The following is a 20,604-nucleotide window of genomic DNA, read 5'->3' as shown; positions in this document are numbered from 1 at the left end:
ATGTCAAGTCATTGTGTTTGATTGACAGGCTGACACATGCATGTTTTAAGATAAAGACTCAGACACATACATGACTCAGGAAGCTTGAGAATAAAAGGAAAGCTTGTCACAGTTGGAAAACAACATCAAAAAGGACATGTTCCGCTCTTAAATGTGGTGGTAAGTGTACAGTAATAATGATTATACAGCTGTTTACAGTAGAGCAGAGTAGGGCTACATGGTTGGAGTCATGGAGCACAGAGCAGGGAAGTCCCCTGAGAACTAGAACAGGGAGGAGAAGCTGGTGCAGGAATGCCTCTTGGAGCTGAACACAATCACACATTCCTCATGGAGGTGTTTATACTCTGCAGTGTGGTGTGGTCCATCCTCACTCCATCTGTTAGTGTCTTCATAATGTCACTGTCAGCAGCGAGCTCATCCAGCGGGAATAAAACACCGTTCTGAAAAGCGTCGACGCATCGGGAATGGTTTGGCTCGGCCCTTCGCAGAAAAGAGAACGCACGTACGCGTGGTGGCAAAGCTGCAAGAACGAAAGGAATGAAATGTCACTGGAGATCAGAATTATACATGAAAAGATCTTAAATGTGCTTTTAGCTTTGTAAAAGTATTACATTTTTTTCTCAAATATTTAATTTTAACCTGGGAAAAAATGCCCCAACTCATCAGGGTTTTAAGTACAAACACTTTGTTACTGTATTTAAGTACAAAGTTCATATATCTGTACTTTACTTTGTTATTTCTTATATTATTTCTTTCAACTTTTACTCCACTACGTTTCCTCTAACTGTCTTAGTTCCTCTTTACTACCAAATAAAATCAGAAGAAGAAGAAGAGTTGGTAATGGTCTGTATTTATATAGAGCTTTTCTAGTCTTGACATGACTCAATCCTAACTCTTCACAGTACATTTGATATCAGAAAATGAATTTTCATACTTAAGTACAATAAATGTAAATGTACTTTAAGACTTTGACTTAAATGATATTATAAAAAGTGACTTCCCTTGCACTTTTACGTAAGTATCCCTTTAAGGCTCTTTATCTTTAACTCTTTAACTCATCCAGGTGTGACGTGGATGAGTTCACATCAGCTGTGAGCGTTTTATATTCCTGTACATTACAAATAGCAGTGGCTCTGCTCTTGGCTCCAGTTCAGAGACAGCGTGAGCCTTTGAAGAGAGAAAAATGACTGACGCTTGTGTTTTCTCATAACATAACGCACGCCTTTAGGTCCAAGCATTTGTCTTTTTTATTTCTGTCCCCGTTATGTCCTATTGTGTCCAATCTATTCAGGTACTTTGCATAATTTATTTCAGTGGCTGTCTGTCTTTTTGTTTATACATCTCTCTCTCTCTCTCTCTCTCTCTCTCTCTCTCCGTCCTTGTTTCAATCAAGTGCATTCCAGCAATTCTTCCCTGTCAGTCTCTTGCTCTCGTGTCTCATTCAGCCTGGTTCTTGAGCTGCCGTTGACAGATCCCTGCTGGGACATGAAAACTTGTAAGCTGCCTCAAGTCTGACAAACTGGTCACAGCCTCTCGCAACGTCTGCGACAAAAAACAAACAAACCCTGCAACAATAAATCTAAAAGCATGATCTTGTCATCACAATCACGTCTAATATGTAATACATGATGAATGTCATTTAAAGTCCCCTTTTTGCATTAAATGCAAAAGAAAAAAAAGAATTCTTTGCACCTGAATCTTCCCATTTCACCTTTTTGATGTGATTTAGCCACATTCCTGCCTCTGGGATAGTGAAACCTGAGATTCAGGGTCATACTCGAGGCTTGAGGGGCAACTAATGACTTCCCATTAGTCCATTTGGTCAACATGATCCTCCATAATCGCAGAGACACGCGCTGGAGAGAGTCTATCCCCGCGACTAATCGAGGGTCAATCGTTTCCCCCTTTGACTCGGGTTCATGCGACAGTGGCCAAAAGTGCACTTCCGTGCGCACACACACACACACACACACACACACACACACTTACACACATGTGCACATGCACAAATCAGTGGCCTTTTGTACAACACAAATACAGTAGATTCATGTTTTTCATCTAGAAAAGCTGACGGTGGGGAGAAAGACCCAACTATGCCATTACTACGTCAAATTAACCACTGAAGCTTTTCAGCCAGCCACGGAAAAAATGTGTGAAATCAAATGCCATCATTGTTCAAATTGAAGATTAGTTCAGGGAGCTGTGACCTTCTCCGGAACTTCTGAAAAGCTCTTAAATATTTGAGCGAGTGCTGTCATTTCTCACTCGACTGTAAAGCATAGAGGGCTCTCTGTCCTCCATTCATGCTTGAAAGCGGTTATCTGCTTGGCACACTGATCGTGTGTGTGTGTGTGTGTGTGTGTGTGTGTGTGTGTGTTTGTGTGCGTGTGTGTGTGCGTGCATGCCGATATATGAGGGCGTGTAATTTGTCTGAGACAAGAGTATGCTTTAACATGTTTGAATGCTCTAGTCTTCATGTGCCATGTCATTGAGTCACGGCGTATCCATGTGTAAGAGTTGTCTTCCGACATGCACGTACAGTAACGTGGAGACTGTCGATGGAAATCTACACACACACACACACACACTAGCATTCCTAGTGAGGACACTCATAGACATAATACATTCCCTAGCCTCTTACCGTAACCATAACCATCACAACTACACAACTAAATGCCCTAATCTTTACCCATAACCTAAACCTAATTCTAACCATAACCAGGTCTATTTCTAGGGGTGTCAGAATGTGAGGACCAGCCAAGGTGTCCTCACTTTTCCCAAAAGGTCCTCATTTATATAGGTTTTTTGGTCCTCACAAAGATACCCATACAAGCATGCACATGCACATGCACATGCACATGCACATGCACATGCACATGCACATGCACATGCACATGCACATGCACATGCACATGCACATGCACATGCACATGCACATATGAGGTATGTGTATGCAATTCAATGCATAATATTCATCATTTAAATGGTAAATTGCACAAAATGTTAATATGGTAGCCCTCCATATTATTCTCTACCCTTCAGGTAGCTCTCAGTCTCAAAAAGGTGGGTGACCCCCAGCTATACCCTAACCCTAACCCTAAAACCAGGTCTTAACCCCCTAAACTAAAACGCCCTTTAAAGAAGTGAGAGCAGCCAAAATGTCCTCACTTTGCCAAAACAACGTCACTCTGTACGGTTTATAAAACTTTTGGTTTTCTGTAGAAAATGATGGATGGACATTACTCTGTGGGATTGTGGTGATGTGCCAGGCACAGGTGTGTGTGTGTGTGTGTGTGTGTGTGTGTGTGTGTGTGTGTGTGAGAAAAATTCCGGTATTGTGTGATATGAATGCAGTTGCCAGTGGGAAAATCCCTACCTCTAGTCAAGAACCTGCCTGCTCCCCTCAACACCCTCCTCTTCCTCATCCCTCTCCTCCTTTTCCTTTTCTCCTAAGAAACCAAACACACACACACACACACACATTCTGGGAGCCACAAGCAGAACATAAAATGATAATAATAATAATAAAAAAAAAGGGTTTTGACAAGCAAAGACATAAAATCAACACAGATAGGAAAGTAATCATCCTCAAAATATTTTTGATATCATCATCTTCTATTAAAGCTTGGTTTGGAGACAGATTAAACAATCTGTATTAAATTAGCATCACATTTTTTTACCTGTCACAAGTCTACACACGCCTCATATTCTCTTTGAACTAAAGTCATATTTCACATACAATACTATTTTTAACTTGAATCCTTCTCAACTAACGAAAGAAAATGTACTTTTACAAATCACCTTCACGTAAACAAAATAATGTGCACGTAAACTAACAAGACATTCATAAATAAAGGCAAAATACATAGTATACATAGTATATATATATATATATATATATATATATATATATTTATACGTGTATATATATATACGTGTGTATATATATATATGTGTATATATATATATATGTATGTATATATATACATAGGTGGTACCAGACCCATGTGAGCATTATATGAACAGTATTGTGTTGCTATAAAAATGGTGAGACAAAGGCAGCTAACAATGGAAGAGAGACAGACCATCATAAAACACTTAAAAGTGTAGAGTTTTACTGCAAAGAAAATCAAGGTGTCGTTTAATTCAAGTTTCCTTCACCATCAAAAAGGCATATTAATATCTACAGTATTTGAAGTTTGGACATCATCATTCATTCGTTTCCTTACTTCTGAATTATACCTAAGTCACAGTCGCTCCCCTGTAAGTGCCAGTGGCCTTGGCCAAACGTGCGAAAATGAAACGGTGTAAATATAGCTCCGTAGCTCATGTGCCGCTTCCTCCATTGACTCTTGTTAGAAAAACAATGGTATCCTATTATTCACTGGGCCATGATTGAAGTGGGAAGAAAGGATTTTTTACCCAGTGGAAGGACATTCTTCTTCTTCTCTGTAGTTATTTGCTGTTTTGAAAACCTGTGTGAATGTGTCAAACATAGAAATCACATTCATTTAGAAATAACACTTTGGTTCTGTTTGTGTTCTTGTGTGTTTTCTATGATACAACGTGCTCTTTGCCCCTGTGATGTATTATTATTATTATTATTGTGTCATTTAAGTCCTCTGGCCTGGCTGATGATCTTTACCCTTCTATTTTCGGGGCCAGGGTCGTGTGAGTTTGCACATGCAGAGTCACCATCATTGTTCAAAAATGTTCCCTAAACATGGCTGAGCGACAAAGGTCAGGAGTCTGAGAATAACTCCTGTGATATTTAGAAACACCTTTTGTTTCCTGATAGCCCGGCCGTTAATGATGCTGAGGTAATAAGAGGAGCCAGTTGACATGGTAACTATCCCCGTGACCTCTCCAGCAATAGTAGCCGCATTAAAGGCCTGTTATGCAAGAGGCCAAATTTGGCATAATGGGTTATTCACAAGTGATGACTTTGCTTAAAGCACTTTTTGTTAACCTTACCTCAAATAGTAAAAGTTTTTAAACTTTTTTTTAGTGAAAATGCATGGCTTCAGTCTTGATCAGGCACAGAAAACAAATCTTCATAAATGGTGCAATTGTTTGTTATATTTGTCCATTAGAATCAGATTTTGTGTTCCTAGTTTCGGGCGCCTTAAAACTGTGAAATATATACCATGGTTTGTGTTGTGTGCTCATAAACGGTGGACGACACACACTCACTGGACACTTCTTTCAGTATTCTGTGTATTTAGTAAGGTGGCTGGTGTGGTCTTCTGCTGCTTTAAACTTTCACGTGTTGCACTTTCAAAGCTGGTTGCAAAGAATTATTATTTATTTAATGGGCCGTACGCATGCAAACAAGATTTGATTTGTATAAAGCCTGGAATATTTCTGTGCACGTGTGCACAGCGCACCGTGCGCATGGCACAAAGTGCAGGCTGCGTGTGCAACCCGTATTTTGGAACTGCGTGCAAAGAGCGCGTTGGGTGCACGTGGACACCGCATGCGTGAACTGAATTTCCGCCCCACCAGTAGGTGGAGTATAAGCCCCGCTCACCTAGCAGAAAAAAAAACATAAGAAGTAACAAACAGAAGAAGTATACAAGTATACAAGGGTCCGTGCAATGTGACGTGCACGTGCTTGGATGTATACCACAGGCTTATCTTCTCTCTATCCACACAGAGCCGGTGTTTTGGGAGCACTCAAATGCTGTTTTTTTGAAAACGTTCCCAGAGTATGAAAATCCCAAAGTCTCCTTGGTGTTTTTGTTTCGTCATCTCTCTTGCGTTGGCGTCAGCTGACACCATCTTCATCGTCCTTGTTGTCTTCCTCTCCCTGTGTTAGGAGGATGATAACTTTTATTTGCCCTGCCATGGTTCATTCTAGCTCTGTTTCTGTGATCATATACATTGTGATGTATATACTATATATACTATATGCTTTACGTGCATGCTCATTGTCTTCTTCTTCTTCTCCGTTCTGGTGTGCCTGCACTGCAGCGTCACATACAGGCCTGGCATATGTACTAAAAACGAGGACAAATATTGTTTAGGGAAAGTTTCTGTGTGGACAAGGCCTAAGTCAGGTCATTTTCCTCTGACCTCTGGCATCAACGAAACATTTTCACCCAGGGAACTGGAACTGCTGCTCACTAGATATTTCTCTGTTTGGACCATTCTCTGCAAAACCAAGAGAAGAGGCTGTGTGTGAAAATCTCAGTAAATCAGCAGTTTTTTAAAATACTCTGAGCAGCTGGTCTGGCACCAACGTTCAGAATCACCTTTCTTCCTCATTCTGACGCTCAGATTGAACTAAATGCGGTGAGTTTCTGCTCTGTGATTGGCTGAGCACACGGTTAAACTGGTGTACCTAATAAAGTGGTTGGACAGTATGTTAGTATGTATATTAGTGCAGTAACATTTAGACATACCCTGCATTCAGAACCTTAACTTAATTACACAAATGCATTTAAAATGCTGTGTAGAAATAGTAATGTGTCATATATGACATCACAGAAATATTAATACTAATGCATTATACATTTCCATATGAGAGCTACTTTAACGACTACGTATAATGTTGTGTTAACTCAAAGATAAAGTGAAAATGTGCTTCCACTGCAGAAAAACACCATGAAAAAGCAGATGTCACCAAACATCTGCTTTTTTACTGACCTCAAATGTACTTTCTGGGCTCAATTCTGGTAGTTTGATTCATGCAGACACACACACACACACACACACACACACACACACACACACACACACTTCTCACAGTGTTCCCATGCTCACCAAACGTGGTGAGGACAAGGTTCAGGTGTGGAGTGGGATTAACAAGAGAAACAGATTTCCCCGTATTACATGTCAGTCATGATCTTGAAAATGTTATTTTGTCATAAGAAAAAGCTGCAGTTTTAGTCGTCCAAAGTTCTAAAAAGCTCGAAGATAACCTGTTTCATTCTGAAACGTAGAAGAGTAGAAACAAATGTAAACAACAACAATGTAAATCCCATTCTATTCTATTAATGGTCGCACTGTTTATTTCTCTGCATTGTTTTATATCTATCTTGTAATTAGTCGCACCATGCATCCAGTGACATGTGAGGACAGACTAGGATCATACCATTATGCCAGTGTAATGTAGTGGTACAGACCAGGTTCACACAGAGGAAAAAGTGAAGAAATGAGTGAAAACCGAAAAAAATATTTCAAAGATATCGGAGACTGCAAAGCTCAGTGCAGGGTTTAAAATATTAAAAATAGTAATAACAAATGCATAAAAATAAGGCTTTTAGGAAAACACTGATTAAAAAAAAAGGCTGTGAGTGAGATAACTGTAAGAGAAGAGGCACTTGGAGCCGTCAAAAGAACCGAATCTTCATCACTACTTGTAATATTCTATTCTAGTTTATTATTTTACATCATTTTAAACACACTTATAGGAGCCAACACACTTATAATCAGCCCTGATCCTCCACCCAAAGATTACTGATCTTATCATCATATCAAAACATACTTCAATGCTTAATAAACCTCAGAACCAAGGGAGGCTGTGTGTCTCTTTGCTGCTCTGACTCCCAGACTCAGGAATTCTCTCCTCCTTTCCACTACATCTGTTAAACCCGTTTACTGTTTGTTTGTTAATAAAAACACACACACACACACACACTCACACACTCACACACACACACACACACACACACACACACACAAACTAAAACGTACTTCTTAGGCTGGTTTTTCAACACCCTTGATCATAACCTGTATGGATTATGTGCATACGTTGTGCACAGATTGTGTGTGTGTGTGTGTGTGTGTGTGTGTGTGTTTGCATTTAAACTGTGTGTTTTGAAAGCTTCATGTGTCACGTGACCTGTGTTTAAACGGTGTTACACGAAGTCAAGTTTGATTTTCTTACTTGGGTCAATGAAACTAATGTTTAAATTAAGTGGGGAAAAAAAGTATAGTAAGTAAAAAAATAAAAGAGTGTCAGCATGTGACTCACGCAGAGGAAATGTTGCTGCCTTTGTGCGCAGATTATCAGCGCCTGTTCTTCAGACAGGGGGCGAGAGAGAGAGGGAGAGAGAAAGAGAGAGAGTGCTGAGCAGAGCAACAGCACACTCTTGGAAGTCTGCTCTCCCCTTCACCACCACCATCGTCACCGCGCGCCGCTGCGTAATCAGCCAGGTCCAGGACTCAGGCGCACCGAGCCACACAGCGCTCTGCTTATTGATAAGACTCCTTGGAAGAAGAGGAGCGCAGACTTCAGACCTGCTACACTTTTTCACACGCTCAGCCTGTGACTCGTCTTTTTTTTTTGGACACATCACGGTTAAAAGACAAGTCAAGTAACTTACCGGGAGTTTGCTTTTAACTCGGAACATCCTTGGAATATTTCAAAACTTTTCCTCTTTTTTTTTTTTTTTTTTTTAATATACTGCCACAGTCTCTTGGATAGTCTTGTTCTGTGAGGTCTTGACCTCATTTGCTTTGAAATGTAATTAAGTCGCTTGTTAATTCACTTTATCAGCACGATTTTTACGCTTTTTGGCCGAAAACGCACGCGTTTTGGGCACGAATGTGAACTTACCAGGAGACGGTGCGCATCACTTTTTTTTTAAACAGATCACACACTGTGGCTGCTGACGGAGCGCGAGCGCATTCCTCTGCTTGGTGTGTGTGGACGGTGGCGCGTATACGCGCGCGCCAGTTCCGCAGAGCGAACCGCTGTCCCCACGCGCGCAGTGCTGAGGAGAGAGAGACTCTCGCGCTTCCATAAATGCCCGGTCCGTCGAAGAGGCTCGATGCTGGGCAGCAAGATGAGCTCGTGGGTACAGCTGCTGCTCGTGCTGCTGGCGGCGTGTCTGCGGTTTGGCGTGGCCGAGGTGAGTTAGAGCACCAGTCACTGGGTCAACTACAGATATACAGATAGTTCACTAGTCACCATATAGTCCTGCAGTATAGGTCTATACACTAAACACATGTCAGAGACAAGATATAAGAATCATTTGTGCATATAAAGCTACATAAACCAACCAACCAATCAATCAATGAATCACTTAATTGTGTAGCACATTTCATAGAAGCCTCAAAGTCCTTTTCAAAACACACATACTAAAACAGAAAATAGCACTAGATCATAATAAAATAACAATAATCGCCTCTCTCTATAATAGCCATGTAAATCCATAATACTTTTGTCTCTTTTACACCCTACAGTTTTATTTATGCACTTTACATTTATTATTCACTACACTCCTCATCCTTACTCTATGTACACACATTTGTATATTATTATTATTATAATAATATTATTATATGTCTTGCTACTGCTGCACTATAATTTCCCAGTTTAGGATTAATAAAGTACATCTTATCTATTCTATTCTATTAATTTCTATACCATTATCATCTTTAAATCAGTTGATGATGTCGCAGCAACTATTTCCCAGGGACTGTATCAAAAATATAAGTAAAGCCACACATATACATGTATATAGGTATGCTGTATGGAGTGATTTTTTTTAAATTAAATTTTTCTTGTATTTTTCTTTGACCTCAATTATAAGTAAATGTACAAGAATAACATGACAATCAAACCCTTGTCGTGTGGTAACTTTGGAGTTCTGCTGCACCTGCTTCAGTCGTCCGTCTTTGCCTCACTGCCTCTCAGATAAACCCCTTCACAAATATACTAACCGTCATTCCTGCCATTGACTGGCATTGTGAATGAATGAATCAATCAATGTCACATCCTCAGAGGTTTTCCTCTGTGGGTGACGATGAGGATGATGATGGTGAGTCTGCAGAAAAACAGAAGCTGTCACGATACAGACACTTGTACAGCTGGATGCTTCATGCACGTGGTTTAAGGGATGCTGAAGCTGAAAGAGTATTACAGATGTTGCTGCTCTGGATGACGTGAATTACATTTTCTTTAAAAAAAAAAAAAAACAACAACTGTGAAATGAAACATTCAGTCGTGATGCAGGGTTGGTGGGCAACGTCTGATCGTTTGCTGATGTCAAACAGGAAGACCAAACTTAACCAAGGGTCTGGTCCAGGTCAAGTGAGGCTTGATGATAAGTGCTGGTGCAATTTTGTAAAAGAAAAAAAAGAACGACCCTGTTTCTGACCCTATAGCTTTTCTTTGCCAGTGTCTGAAACACAGATTCAGTTTGAATGGATGCAAAAATGGCGAATGGAGTGTGAGTGGTTCCTTCTACAGACTTCACTGATAAGGTTTACAGATGTACTTTCAGATTTGGTGCACAGAGGATCTGGGTTTTCACCTTTGCTTTCTTCCTCCCTCCATATTGAATCTGAGTTTCAGGCCTTGGCAGTTTATTGTCACAATGAAACACTAGTGTTTCTTTCTCTCTTACACACACAGAAAAAAAGTCAGATGAGCTGCCAATTACATTGAGACAGAAAGAGAAAAACTCATAAAGGATTCAGGCTGTAAAGTTTACATGCATTTAAACTGGCATTTAACTTGAGAATGCACTGGACGCCGTGACTGCTTCACATAAATGTATAGTTAAAAGCAAATCATAGCCTGTCTTTCCATTTGATGGCTTCTGTCGACGCCGCATATAAAAGAAAACTCCAACGTGACACACCAAGCGTGTCAGAGTGAGAGCGTTACAGAGGCTTTGAGGTAAACAACCAGGAATTCCCCCCCATGTCTACATTTAAACGTACAACCTGTAGCTACAATCAGGTCTCTTTTTTTAAAAAAAAGAACATTATTGTAAGAGAATGGCTCAACACATTCACTCAGGGATAATTTAAAAGTATTTCCACGTATGAAAAGCCACGTTGACTCAGTAGTGGACCACCAGAGAAGAATATCTAGACATTAGCTCTGAGATAAACAAACCCCCTCATTATCTTGGGTTAACCGCCTTTTCTTCTCACAAGTAAACTTATGACAAAGAGTTGATTAAAGTCGCATTTATTCACACATTCCTGTAGTGCACACATGTGGGTATAGTGTCAACGACGACATGTGCTGCTGCTGCTGCTGCTGACCCACTAATTATGTCCGATTAGCCCTTCTGTCTCCTCTCTGCTCACTGCATCTGCTGCCTGTACCTGGTTTTCCTCAACATGTCCAAAAAAAGCCTTCAGGGGGTGGAAGTCTGATTTAGGTGATCAATCCTGCACAAAGTGTCGTACGCCATGAGATTAAGATTGTTGTACAGTGTAGAGCTGTGCAATGATATATAATAAAGGTCTTTAAATAGCAGAACTTCATTATATTTATCAATATAATGTTTAGGTTGAGATGTAATGGACCTCAGTTTTGTGAAATGTTTTTTCTCTTTAACAAGTTTTTTTTCCACTGTCACTGAGCAAAATTCAATCTTTAATCTGACATTTATTCGGACTGAAGATGAATCGTCTTCATATCGAGAGAGCTTTTTGAAACGATGCCAAATTGAAAAGGCTGCAATTGAATCTTTTACCATTTTTGATTTTTGTATGTTATATCAACAGTTCACATGTGTAAGTTCCCATTCTTGCTGGGGCTCCAATGATTATTCGATTAAGTGATCATTAATCGATGACTAATTGATAATCGATGAATCGGTTTGAGTGATGATTAAATGATTGATAAATGATTAAAAACAGTTTTCTGACTTTTCAGCTTCTTAAATGTGAATATATTCGTCTTTCTTTGCTCAAGTATAACAAAGAAATAAATTAAAACTGAATACTTTTGGTTTGTGGACGACACGAGACGTTCGAGAACATTTTTCAACATTGTACAGACCACACAGGTACTCAATTAATGGATGATTTTGAAAATAATCATTATTCGCAGCCCTAATCCTTGCATTTGTGTCGTATTTTATAGTAGTTAATATTTATCTGGTGTCATGTGACGATGCTCCATCTTGTTTTAAATCTGTGACACAGTAAATGTTTATGTTTTAAGTCATTCTGTCCGAGCCCTGTATCTGACATGGTTAGAGCGGTGAACTTTACACTGCGTGTCTTCTGGAGGAAGTGATGCTGCAGAAAGTCTTAACATCATAATAAACATCACACAATTCCTCATCTAACAGTTCAAAACGGACAAACTGAGACTCTCAAACTCTGTCCCGACTCTCAGCACGAGGAAATAATGGCATAATTAGTTTAAGTGGTATCATCTTTTGTCAAGAAGGATGACATTAGACATCAGACGAGCGTCCCACCTTTGACATTTGTGTGAGTGGAGCTGAAACAATCAGTTGCTGTAACATTTATCAGCAAAAATGACAAAAAAACAGCTTCTAGTTTCAGCTTCAGTTGTGATATTTTGCAGGTTTTCTTTGAAGTTTGGGGCTTGATAGTTTTTGTGTTATCCGGTAAATACTTTTTGGTGTCTTGAAATATTTAATGTGTCAAAAATCTTTCATGGTTCCACAGACATCATCGATGCGTGTTCACATTATTCCATCTGTGCACTTGTGAATCTATTTACATCTCTTTTGTTTATCCGAGCCAACGTGTTTATTTAATATTTCCCGCGTAGACACAAATCGTCATGACAGCAGGCACCAGTGTGAACAAAGGCACACATCCTATAATTAACATCGGACACAATTAGCCGGGCAGCCAGGTTTGCTCCATTGGCGAATGGGGAGGAAATAATCACGATGACTCCTCAGGGGCATCGGCAGCTCTGCAGCAGCGATGTAAGTGGAATAGAGGAGGCATTTCCCTGCTGGATCATTTGACTCTGTGCAACAATGGGGGAAAGTCAGAGGCTTACAGTGTGGGCAGGGTGAGAATACATGCTCATGCTTGGATGGCCACTTCCTTTGGCCAAACCTTGCTTCCTGCCGGGATTCATTATATTCTTCACAACCTGAATGGAACTACACACGAGGCTGAACTCTGCACTATAATAGAACCACAATCTTTATTTATTAAAACGACAACTCGTGTATTTCCAAACGCATATTTCCACTGGCTGCTGTGCTCGGTCGAGATCGGCGTCGCTGGTTTGTCCCGCTGTGACGCGACAAAGCAAATGAGCACCACACTGATTCAATGTGAGGAAGTGTGTCGACCCACGTCTGATCCTTCTCCATTTCACCCACCCGTCTTTTATTCATCCATTATCCCTCCTCTCTTTTTCAGATGCACCTCTCTCCTCTCTCCTCTCGATATCACTCCTTCCCCCACTTCCTGACTCCTTCCTGACTCCTTTGACCCCTAAATGTTAGCAGATGAGAAGACAACGCCAATAGTCATTCACCCTGCTCTTAGTGACCATTGTGTGTCCGCCTTGGCTAATACTCCTGTGCCCCCAGCTTAATGCCGGGGGGTGGAGGTGGTGGTGGTGGTGTCTGTTTAACATTCAGACCATACGAAGACAATGAGGAGCTGTTGGTTGTTGTTGTGGAAATATTGAATATAATGCTCAAAAATATATCCTGGCGACACCATAAATCCAATGTCTTTAAATGAAAGTATATATATAAAAAAAATGCTAACATAATTACCATTTTGTCCACATAGTGATATAATCCTTGATTTAAAACACAATGGGTGCACCATCTGTCGCTGAAAGGCTCAGTCAGCAGTTTGAATTTGAGTCATGGGAGTCAACAAACCCTCCGCTGCCTCGGAGAGGTTTATGCAATTAGATTTAGTCAATAATAGATAAATATAGTTTGAGAGTTGTCGGTTTTTGGGTTTTAAAAGGAAGAAATACTGCTTTGTTTTACACTTTCTTCACCTGTTATGACTCAGTTAAGCATCTACACACTTAGAAACACTTGTGGCACCTTAAAGACATATTAACATTGTTCTAATTTATTCAAGGGATTAGATTAGATAGATAGTTTATTTCAAACAAACATGTTCAACACATTTGGATTTACATCTCGTCACCTTTGAAAAGGAGTAGGCAGTATAAACGCACATGTACCCACCCCATTCCTACAATATTACACACAACTCAACAGACTACTTTATCCCATCCCAAATATTTACATACAGTATTTTATACATGTTCTCAGTACAACACAAGAATACGTACATAAACACAACCATTTCCGTTACCGGTTGAAAAACTCTTAACTACTTTAATTCTAGCTCTTCAAGCTGTCAAAGTGTTTGTGTGTCGTCTTTTTTTATTTAATAGATGGTATAAAGTAATGTATCCCTGTGTGTGTGTGTGTGTGTGTGTGTTTCAGGGGGACCCTCTGCCTGCAGCCCTGGTGGAGCTGGTTAGAAACAGCCCCATCTCCACCATCGAGGACCTTCAGCTGCTGCTGCTCTCTGACTCCGTAGGTAAAGATCAAAGCGCTCTACTTTCATTGTTACTTTACACTCTATAATTAGATTGAGAGTTTATTATGGACGCTAACACAGTCGCTCTCTGTTCTGCTTCAGCAACACTCTTGTGCATGGATATAAAATCTGTGTTTCTCAGCATGGTGGTGGTTAGATCTGTTAGTTCTAGATCACAGAAAGTGATTTGGTGAATGTTGGTTTATGGCAGCAGAGACATGGATAGATAGATAGATAGATAGATAGATAGGTAGATAGGTAGATAGGTAGATAGATAGACCCACACAAAATAACACACAGGAAGTACTCACAGAAACGTATAATGTAATGGGAGTGAACAGAGCAAAGATAAGACCGTAATAAGGATTTAACTGTGATGTATACCAATAGACTAACTTATTACACATCATGAAAATGTGAAAAAATAAAGAATTAAGGAAAAACATAGGTAACAGAGTATGAAAACTCAAAACAGTTTCAGAAGTTAATTCTACTGCTTAAAAATCCATGTTGTTCAGTGTTTGATGGCATAAATGTGCCTTGGCCCCACCCACCCCTGCGCGGCTGGTGTATACACACAAATGCTCCCTCAGTTTGATAGTATTTCTTGACAGAGCCTGTTTTCAGATGCAGGCTTTTTCATTGTAGATTGTTGTGGGATGTTTACATCAGGGAGGGATGAGTCTGAAGGTGTCTGAAGATGCTCTGTTTGCTCTGAAGTACACAGCTGTAACAAACACAGGCTCCTCCCACACATTAGAGTGAGTGAGTTACTGACAACTGAATATTCTGATTGATCACTGAACATGTTTACAGTTCAATTTCCTGCGGATTCAGACTACATCTGTCTGCTGAAGACATGAAACACTCTCGACAGATGTGTCTGTGCCGAGAGAGAGAGAGAGAGAGAGAGAGAGAGAGAGAGATGCTGATTATTAGTATTCAGTATTCAGAAGAACGTTATCCTTTATCGCTTCTGCAGAGTGCATGAAATTTATGAAATTCAACTGTAAACATGTTCAGTCGTCGATCACAGTAATCGGTTATCATTAACTCACTCACTCCAAAGAACAACTGCAACAACAAACTTCACTAAATGAACATTAACGTGATTCATATGATAACATCTGTGCAATACACTGCCAGTTCTCTGCCACGCAGAAGTAGTCGAACTGATTTGTCACATGCTTGTAATCGATCCTGCTTTAGATTATGACACAGAAATGTAATAAACTTACTTATTTATTAACAGATTTGTCCTTTTTTGTCCTGCATAGTAAACCGGAGTCATGTTAAAAGCAAGTGTAATTACTTAAACCAGATCCCAGTCGATGCTCACAAGCAAGATGTGCATGTTACATGAACCACTTCTCCCGCTGTGTGTTTTCTTGTGAATGCTCATACTTGGACTTGTGCTCTTGTTATATGTCCACACATGCAGAGGGGGCGCTAAAGGCCACAGAGTAAAAGATACAGCTACATAACGTCTCAATAATCAAACGTCAAATACATTTTTGTTTCCAATGGTCTTGTCTCAGATGAGGAGGACGGGACTTCTGCAGCCAATGGAGGTCACAGACTACCAAGGAGCCTTGGTGAGTTAAGCCCCCTTTCCTTCCTAACCTCCTTCACACAAAGTTGTAGTGTTGGCTTGAAGAATTCCTGGTTTTACTTGTGAAAGTTCACACACTCCATCCTTCTCAGTGTAGGGCAGCCGTGCTCGGAGTTGATTGATGTGACAGTAATGGTTTTAATGACGCTCTAAAACCCTCCCACTCCGTCATCCGTCAGCCTTCTTTTTCTGCTGTTATAGTAAACCAGATGTTTAAATGACGAGACATAAGCCTACAACTGTCTTGTGTATCTGCGGGATTCCCTACGGTGACTGTGTTACATTAAATTATGACCAATATCTTCTAAAAGTCTCTGTATGTCAACTCTAATCTCACTAATGTCATAATCCTGCTGCGTGTTTCTTGTGTGCTACAGCTACAGTCTGCACTAAATTACAGTGTTAGAGCAGGATAGTTGTAGTTGGATCTGCCGAGGTCAGACACGTGTCAGCTTAGCTGCACTGAATAGTTATTTATTGTCGCTGTCTGGGCTCAGTTATCTTCTGTGGTTAGCTGGAGACGACTGGTCTTGCTTGAGTTAAGTTGAAGACGTTTGAGATTTTCAATTTGCAGAAGGTGCAATATTTGTAAAAGCCAAAATACATGTCAAAATATCATTTTACATTCATTATTGTCTTGATCTATACACATCTTATTCTACAGACTGAAGAAAACATCTTTGTTTCCTCACATATCTGCACAGTCATCATTTGAAATATTGTTTTTCAAATGAAAATGTTTGTTTTTTGTAGCCTTAGAATAAACCTTGTGCCTTATTTTACGGGGGCAGTGATCTTCAGCCCCCAGGGTTTCTACAGCAGCTCGACATCTACCTAATAGCACAGTATGCATTGAACACTATACTCATTCAGATGCTAACACTACTTGCTACTACTACAAGTACTTATACTCGTATTTCATTTTGACATTTTCCTCCCTCAGATGCCCAGCCGGCCCAGCAGGCTCTGTGCAAAGTTCGTACAGAAGTGGTTGAAGTCACCCGGGCCATGTTGGATCGTAGCAACGCTAACTTCCTGTTATGGCCGCCTTGCGTGGAGGTGCAGCGCTGCTCTGGCTGCTGTAACACCAAGAGCCTGCAGTGTGTCCCGTTTGTCACGCACATCAGATACTTGCAGGTAAGCTGCGTGCACCAGAAATATGCATGCCAAAGATAGAGCTCTGTGTTTTGTTACGCTGCAAAATGTTTTCCTCTGTGACTCCCACATCCTCTCCAGGTCATGAAGATTGAATACATAAATAAAAGACCCACTTATGCCAAAGCAGTGGTGTCAGTGGTGGACCATGTGGAGTGCCGATGTCAGCCTGCACCTCGTCCTTCTGCACCGAAGAAGAAATCTTCACGCAGACAGCACAACCACCAGCATCGAAACCAGACACACAGCCAGGAACATGGTCATGGACAGGTACAGCGTGAACGCTAATATACATGCTAAATGTTTTTATTTTTACTGTGTTGAGATAAAGTGATTCAACTGAACGGAGTTGTCGTTGTTTTGCTGTAAAAGGTCAAGATGCCCTCCAAGGATGAGCTCCATCAGTGGGATGAGCTGAAACACAACCAGAGGGCCCACTTGGAGGACCTCGTAGAGCAGCACTGGAGCCCCAGAGGAGACACCTTCAGTCAGGCCCGAGAAGGCTACACTCTGCCTGGGGAGGACATGTCTCGGTCTGGAGAGGCTTTTCTCTTTGCTCCACACTGGGCACAGAACTCCAGCACAGTCCACGGGAATAAAGGCCAGTCTGAGAGTCCAGACGACGTGGAGAGGAAGGACAGTTGGACCTCAGATGGCAACAAGACAGTTTCTTCTGTGGATAATGTTGTTGATGAGGTAAAGAACAAGTTGGTCCAGGGTGGGAATGATTTGCTGCTCAACCATACTGAGGGGAATGTTAATGAGGGAAACAGGAGTAGAGACAAAAGCTCACAGTCTGTTTCTGAGACCCCTCAAGTCAATTTCAGCCCCACAGAGGAAACCATTGATCTGAGAGTTAGGAACAGGTTCAGACCAACAAAAGAGCCAAATCCAGAGCCTCAAGAGCTGGCTAGACGGAGACAGAATGAGACTCCAGCGCAAGAGAGGATATTACAGCTTGAGGAGTCAAAACTGGAGGAGGAGAAGAATGCGTTGTTGCGCCTGGACCAGGAGAAGGAGATCATGAAACAGCAGCAGATGAAACGAACAGAAGAGCAAAGGCAGAGAGACAAGGCGACAGATAGTCACCATTACCAGCATGGTAAACATCATCTGCAAACAACAACACAGAAACCAGGTAATGAACATTTTTATACTCAGATATAAACACTAAAACACAGACTAAAACGAGGTGATTAAATGAAATGAAGTGCTTGTTTACTCTTTAATGTCCTTCAACGTGTAAATTCTGCTCCTACAGAGACAACGACGTTGACGACAACGTCGACCACGACGACTTCAACGACCACAACACAGCGACCCTTGGCTCCAGCAGGCCCCAGACCCCCAGCTCGTCCAAACCACACAAAGAGAAAGATGAGGAAGAATCGCAAACGCATCAGCAAGGCGGCGATGAGAGCAATGCTTATGTAGAAAATACAATAAACCCAGGTGGGTTCACTGAACATTTAGGAAAATAGAAATTCTTAATTGTGCCATATGTGTAGTTTGAAGTGTGCCTTCTCATTTCCCCTCCTCAGGAACACTCTAGGAACTTGGTGAGTTGTGTTTGTGGCTAATCCAGTGGTGAAGCAGAGTGACTCTCTTCATACAAGTATTTATTCATTCATTCATTCATTCATTCATTCATTCATTCATTCAGTAACTTGCTCGTCCTGTGAGATCTCCTTAGTAACACTACTAATGACTGTCTGGTGAACCTGTAATTACACCGGGATGGAGTACGTGGATGGTGATGTGATGGAATATAAATGTAATGTGGACCTTTTTTTTCCTTCCGTAAAGAGAGAGAACACTTGCATGGACTGAAACTGCATCGCTGTAGAACTGTGGATATTTGTGCAATTTCAAAACTACTGGCAACCACGATCTGACATTAAAAAGAGGGAAACCATACTCGCACGTGGACAAACAGAGTCTCTGTGGGGTTTAAATGGCAAGGTCTGCGACTGAAAAAAGACTCCATTTTGAGATACTGGCAGTTGGACTGGACCATGAAGTGGACGTGGATATAAAAAATGGACATAACTCTTCTGTGTTGTGACATAAACTGTTGTATTGTAATTGGATTGTCAAAGAGACAATCGTTCAATAGACTGCAATGACAAAATAATGCTGACTAAAACAAAGCAAATATTTCCATGTGTGACACAACTCTCAGTACTGACTATGGGGAGATGAAGCCGTGTAGTTTCACTATACCAACGTCGGATATCATTTATTATCTCATTAAAAACAGTGATTGTCTATTTTTTACCCATATTTAAGTATATTTAACTCATTGCAAACACTGGAATTACACAGATGTAATTAGGGAGCAGAAGATTGTGGGGAAAGAAAGAGAGTAAGGTGCTTTCACGAGATGTCATGTTTTTTTTGTTTTTTTTTACAACTGTTTCCCAACTGTGTGCTTATGTTTCTTATTTATTGTTTTCTCTACCATTACTGTGGATTAACTCTGTAGAAAAAGTGAAAACACGTTCACGTGTGACGATTGGCTGCGTGGTTCAAAAGAATGAGGTGGAAATCTCCTTGTGTCGGGTTTGTATGACTTGTGTGTGGTGCAATGTGTACACATCCCCACGTCTGTCATGCATCTCAGTCCTCATGTCTGTCTCCCTCTGTCTCTCTTAGATAGAGAGACGTCTCTCTTTTAACAATACAGTGTTGCAGGAATGGTGTATTTTACTTTTTAGACCAACTCCAAAGTTAACACCAGCCTGGTTCCCTCAGTTTTCCACAGATTATTGCAGACAAACTATTGGAGGTATTTACCTTTCTAACACACTTTAAGTAAAAACTCAATCATATATAGGTAAACGTGTTTAAAACACAGATCTTATTTCAAACAGAAAAGCTGACTTCATAAAGAGGGAACTGGAAGTGTAAAAACAAATCATTCCTGCAGCACTTTATAATGTTTAAATGGAGAAATAGGGGAAAACAACTGTGATTGTTGTAATAATGGATAACAACAAACATTTTTTTGACATTTAATTTACAGGGATAAAAAAAAAAACACACTTTGCAAATGCAGATTTTGTATGTTTCCATTAGAAACAACAGACAGAAGAAGACTGGTGATGCCATTTACTATCCAAGATTCCATAATCAGTCATACTATTAACTTATTGAAAACCCTTTTCTTGTATGTTCTTTGTGTCAGCTTGCAACTGTTACTGGTTTTTATGTGTTTTACTATGTGATCTGATGGATAAAAAGAAATGTTTGTGATAACTATGCCATCTAATGCTATTTTCATATGGATATAAGAAGCTAATGTTCTTAAATCTTCATTTGTTTGTGATTTTATACCTTTTCTTTTTTCTTTTTTTTTTACCAGTTTTCATATGGATTTTCTTCTAAAAAAATGATTTTACACAATGCGAGACAAAAAACTAAACTTATTTGAAGACCAAATTCCATCATCCTAGGTTTCTGTGTGAACTCAGTGTAAAATACCAAAGTGCTTAATCACTGGAGTAAACTGGAAGCTCAGTTCAAGCTCAGAACTTTTCCCACATTGTTCAGCCAAATCCAAACCCATC

General features: G+C 40.4%; 1 protein-coding gene across 1 annotated transcript; it reads left to right on the top strand.

Annotated features, from left to right (window-relative positions):
* Window positions 1–8,063: 8,063 nt before the first annotated feature.
* pdgfbb (platelet-derived growth factor beta polypeptide b) lies at window positions 8,064–20,035 on the top strand. Its single transcript, XM_058654579.1, has 8 exons — window positions 8,064–8,858; window positions 14,172–14,268; window positions 15,807–15,863; window positions 16,824–17,017; window positions 17,117–17,305; window positions 17,408–18,173; window positions 18,297–18,487; window positions 18,577–20,035. The coding sequence occupies exons 1-7, from the start codon at window positions 8,778–8,780 to the stop codon at window positions 18,467–18,469; spliced, it is 1,557 nt and encodes a 518-aa protein (XP_058510562.1). The 5' UTR covers window positions 8,064–8,777; the 3' UTR covers window positions 18,470–18,487; window positions 18,577–20,035.
* The last annotated feature ends 569 nt before the right edge of the window (window positions 20,036–20,604 follow it).

The sequence above is a fragment of the Solea solea genome, chromosome 16 (genome assembly GCF_958295425.1).
Source record: "Solea solea chromosome 16, fSolSol10.1, whole genome shotgun sequence".
In the NCBI taxonomy this organism is placed as follows: Eukaryota; Metazoa; Chordata; class Actinopteri; order Pleuronectiformes; family Soleidae; genus Solea; species Solea solea.
The sequence above is the reverse complement of the archived record's forward strand: the minus strand, read 5'-3'. Positions and strand labels throughout refer to the sequence as shown.

What these genes read in the sequence shown, in the direction of transcription:
- pdgfbb (XM_058654579.1), top strand. Translation starts at nt 8,778, where the DNA reads ATGCTGGGCAGCAAGATGAGCTCGTGGGTACAGCTGCTGCTCGTGCTG. An exon ending in CGCACATCAGATACTTGCAG is followed by an intron (nt 17,018 to 17,116) that starts GTAAGCTGCGTG and finishes CATCCTCTCCAG; the next exon opens with GTCATGAAGATTGAATACAT. An exon ending in AACAACAACACAGAAACCAG is followed by an intron (nt 18,174 to 18,296) that starts GTAATGAACATT and finishes CTGCTCCTACAG; the next exon opens with AGACAACGACGTTGACGACA.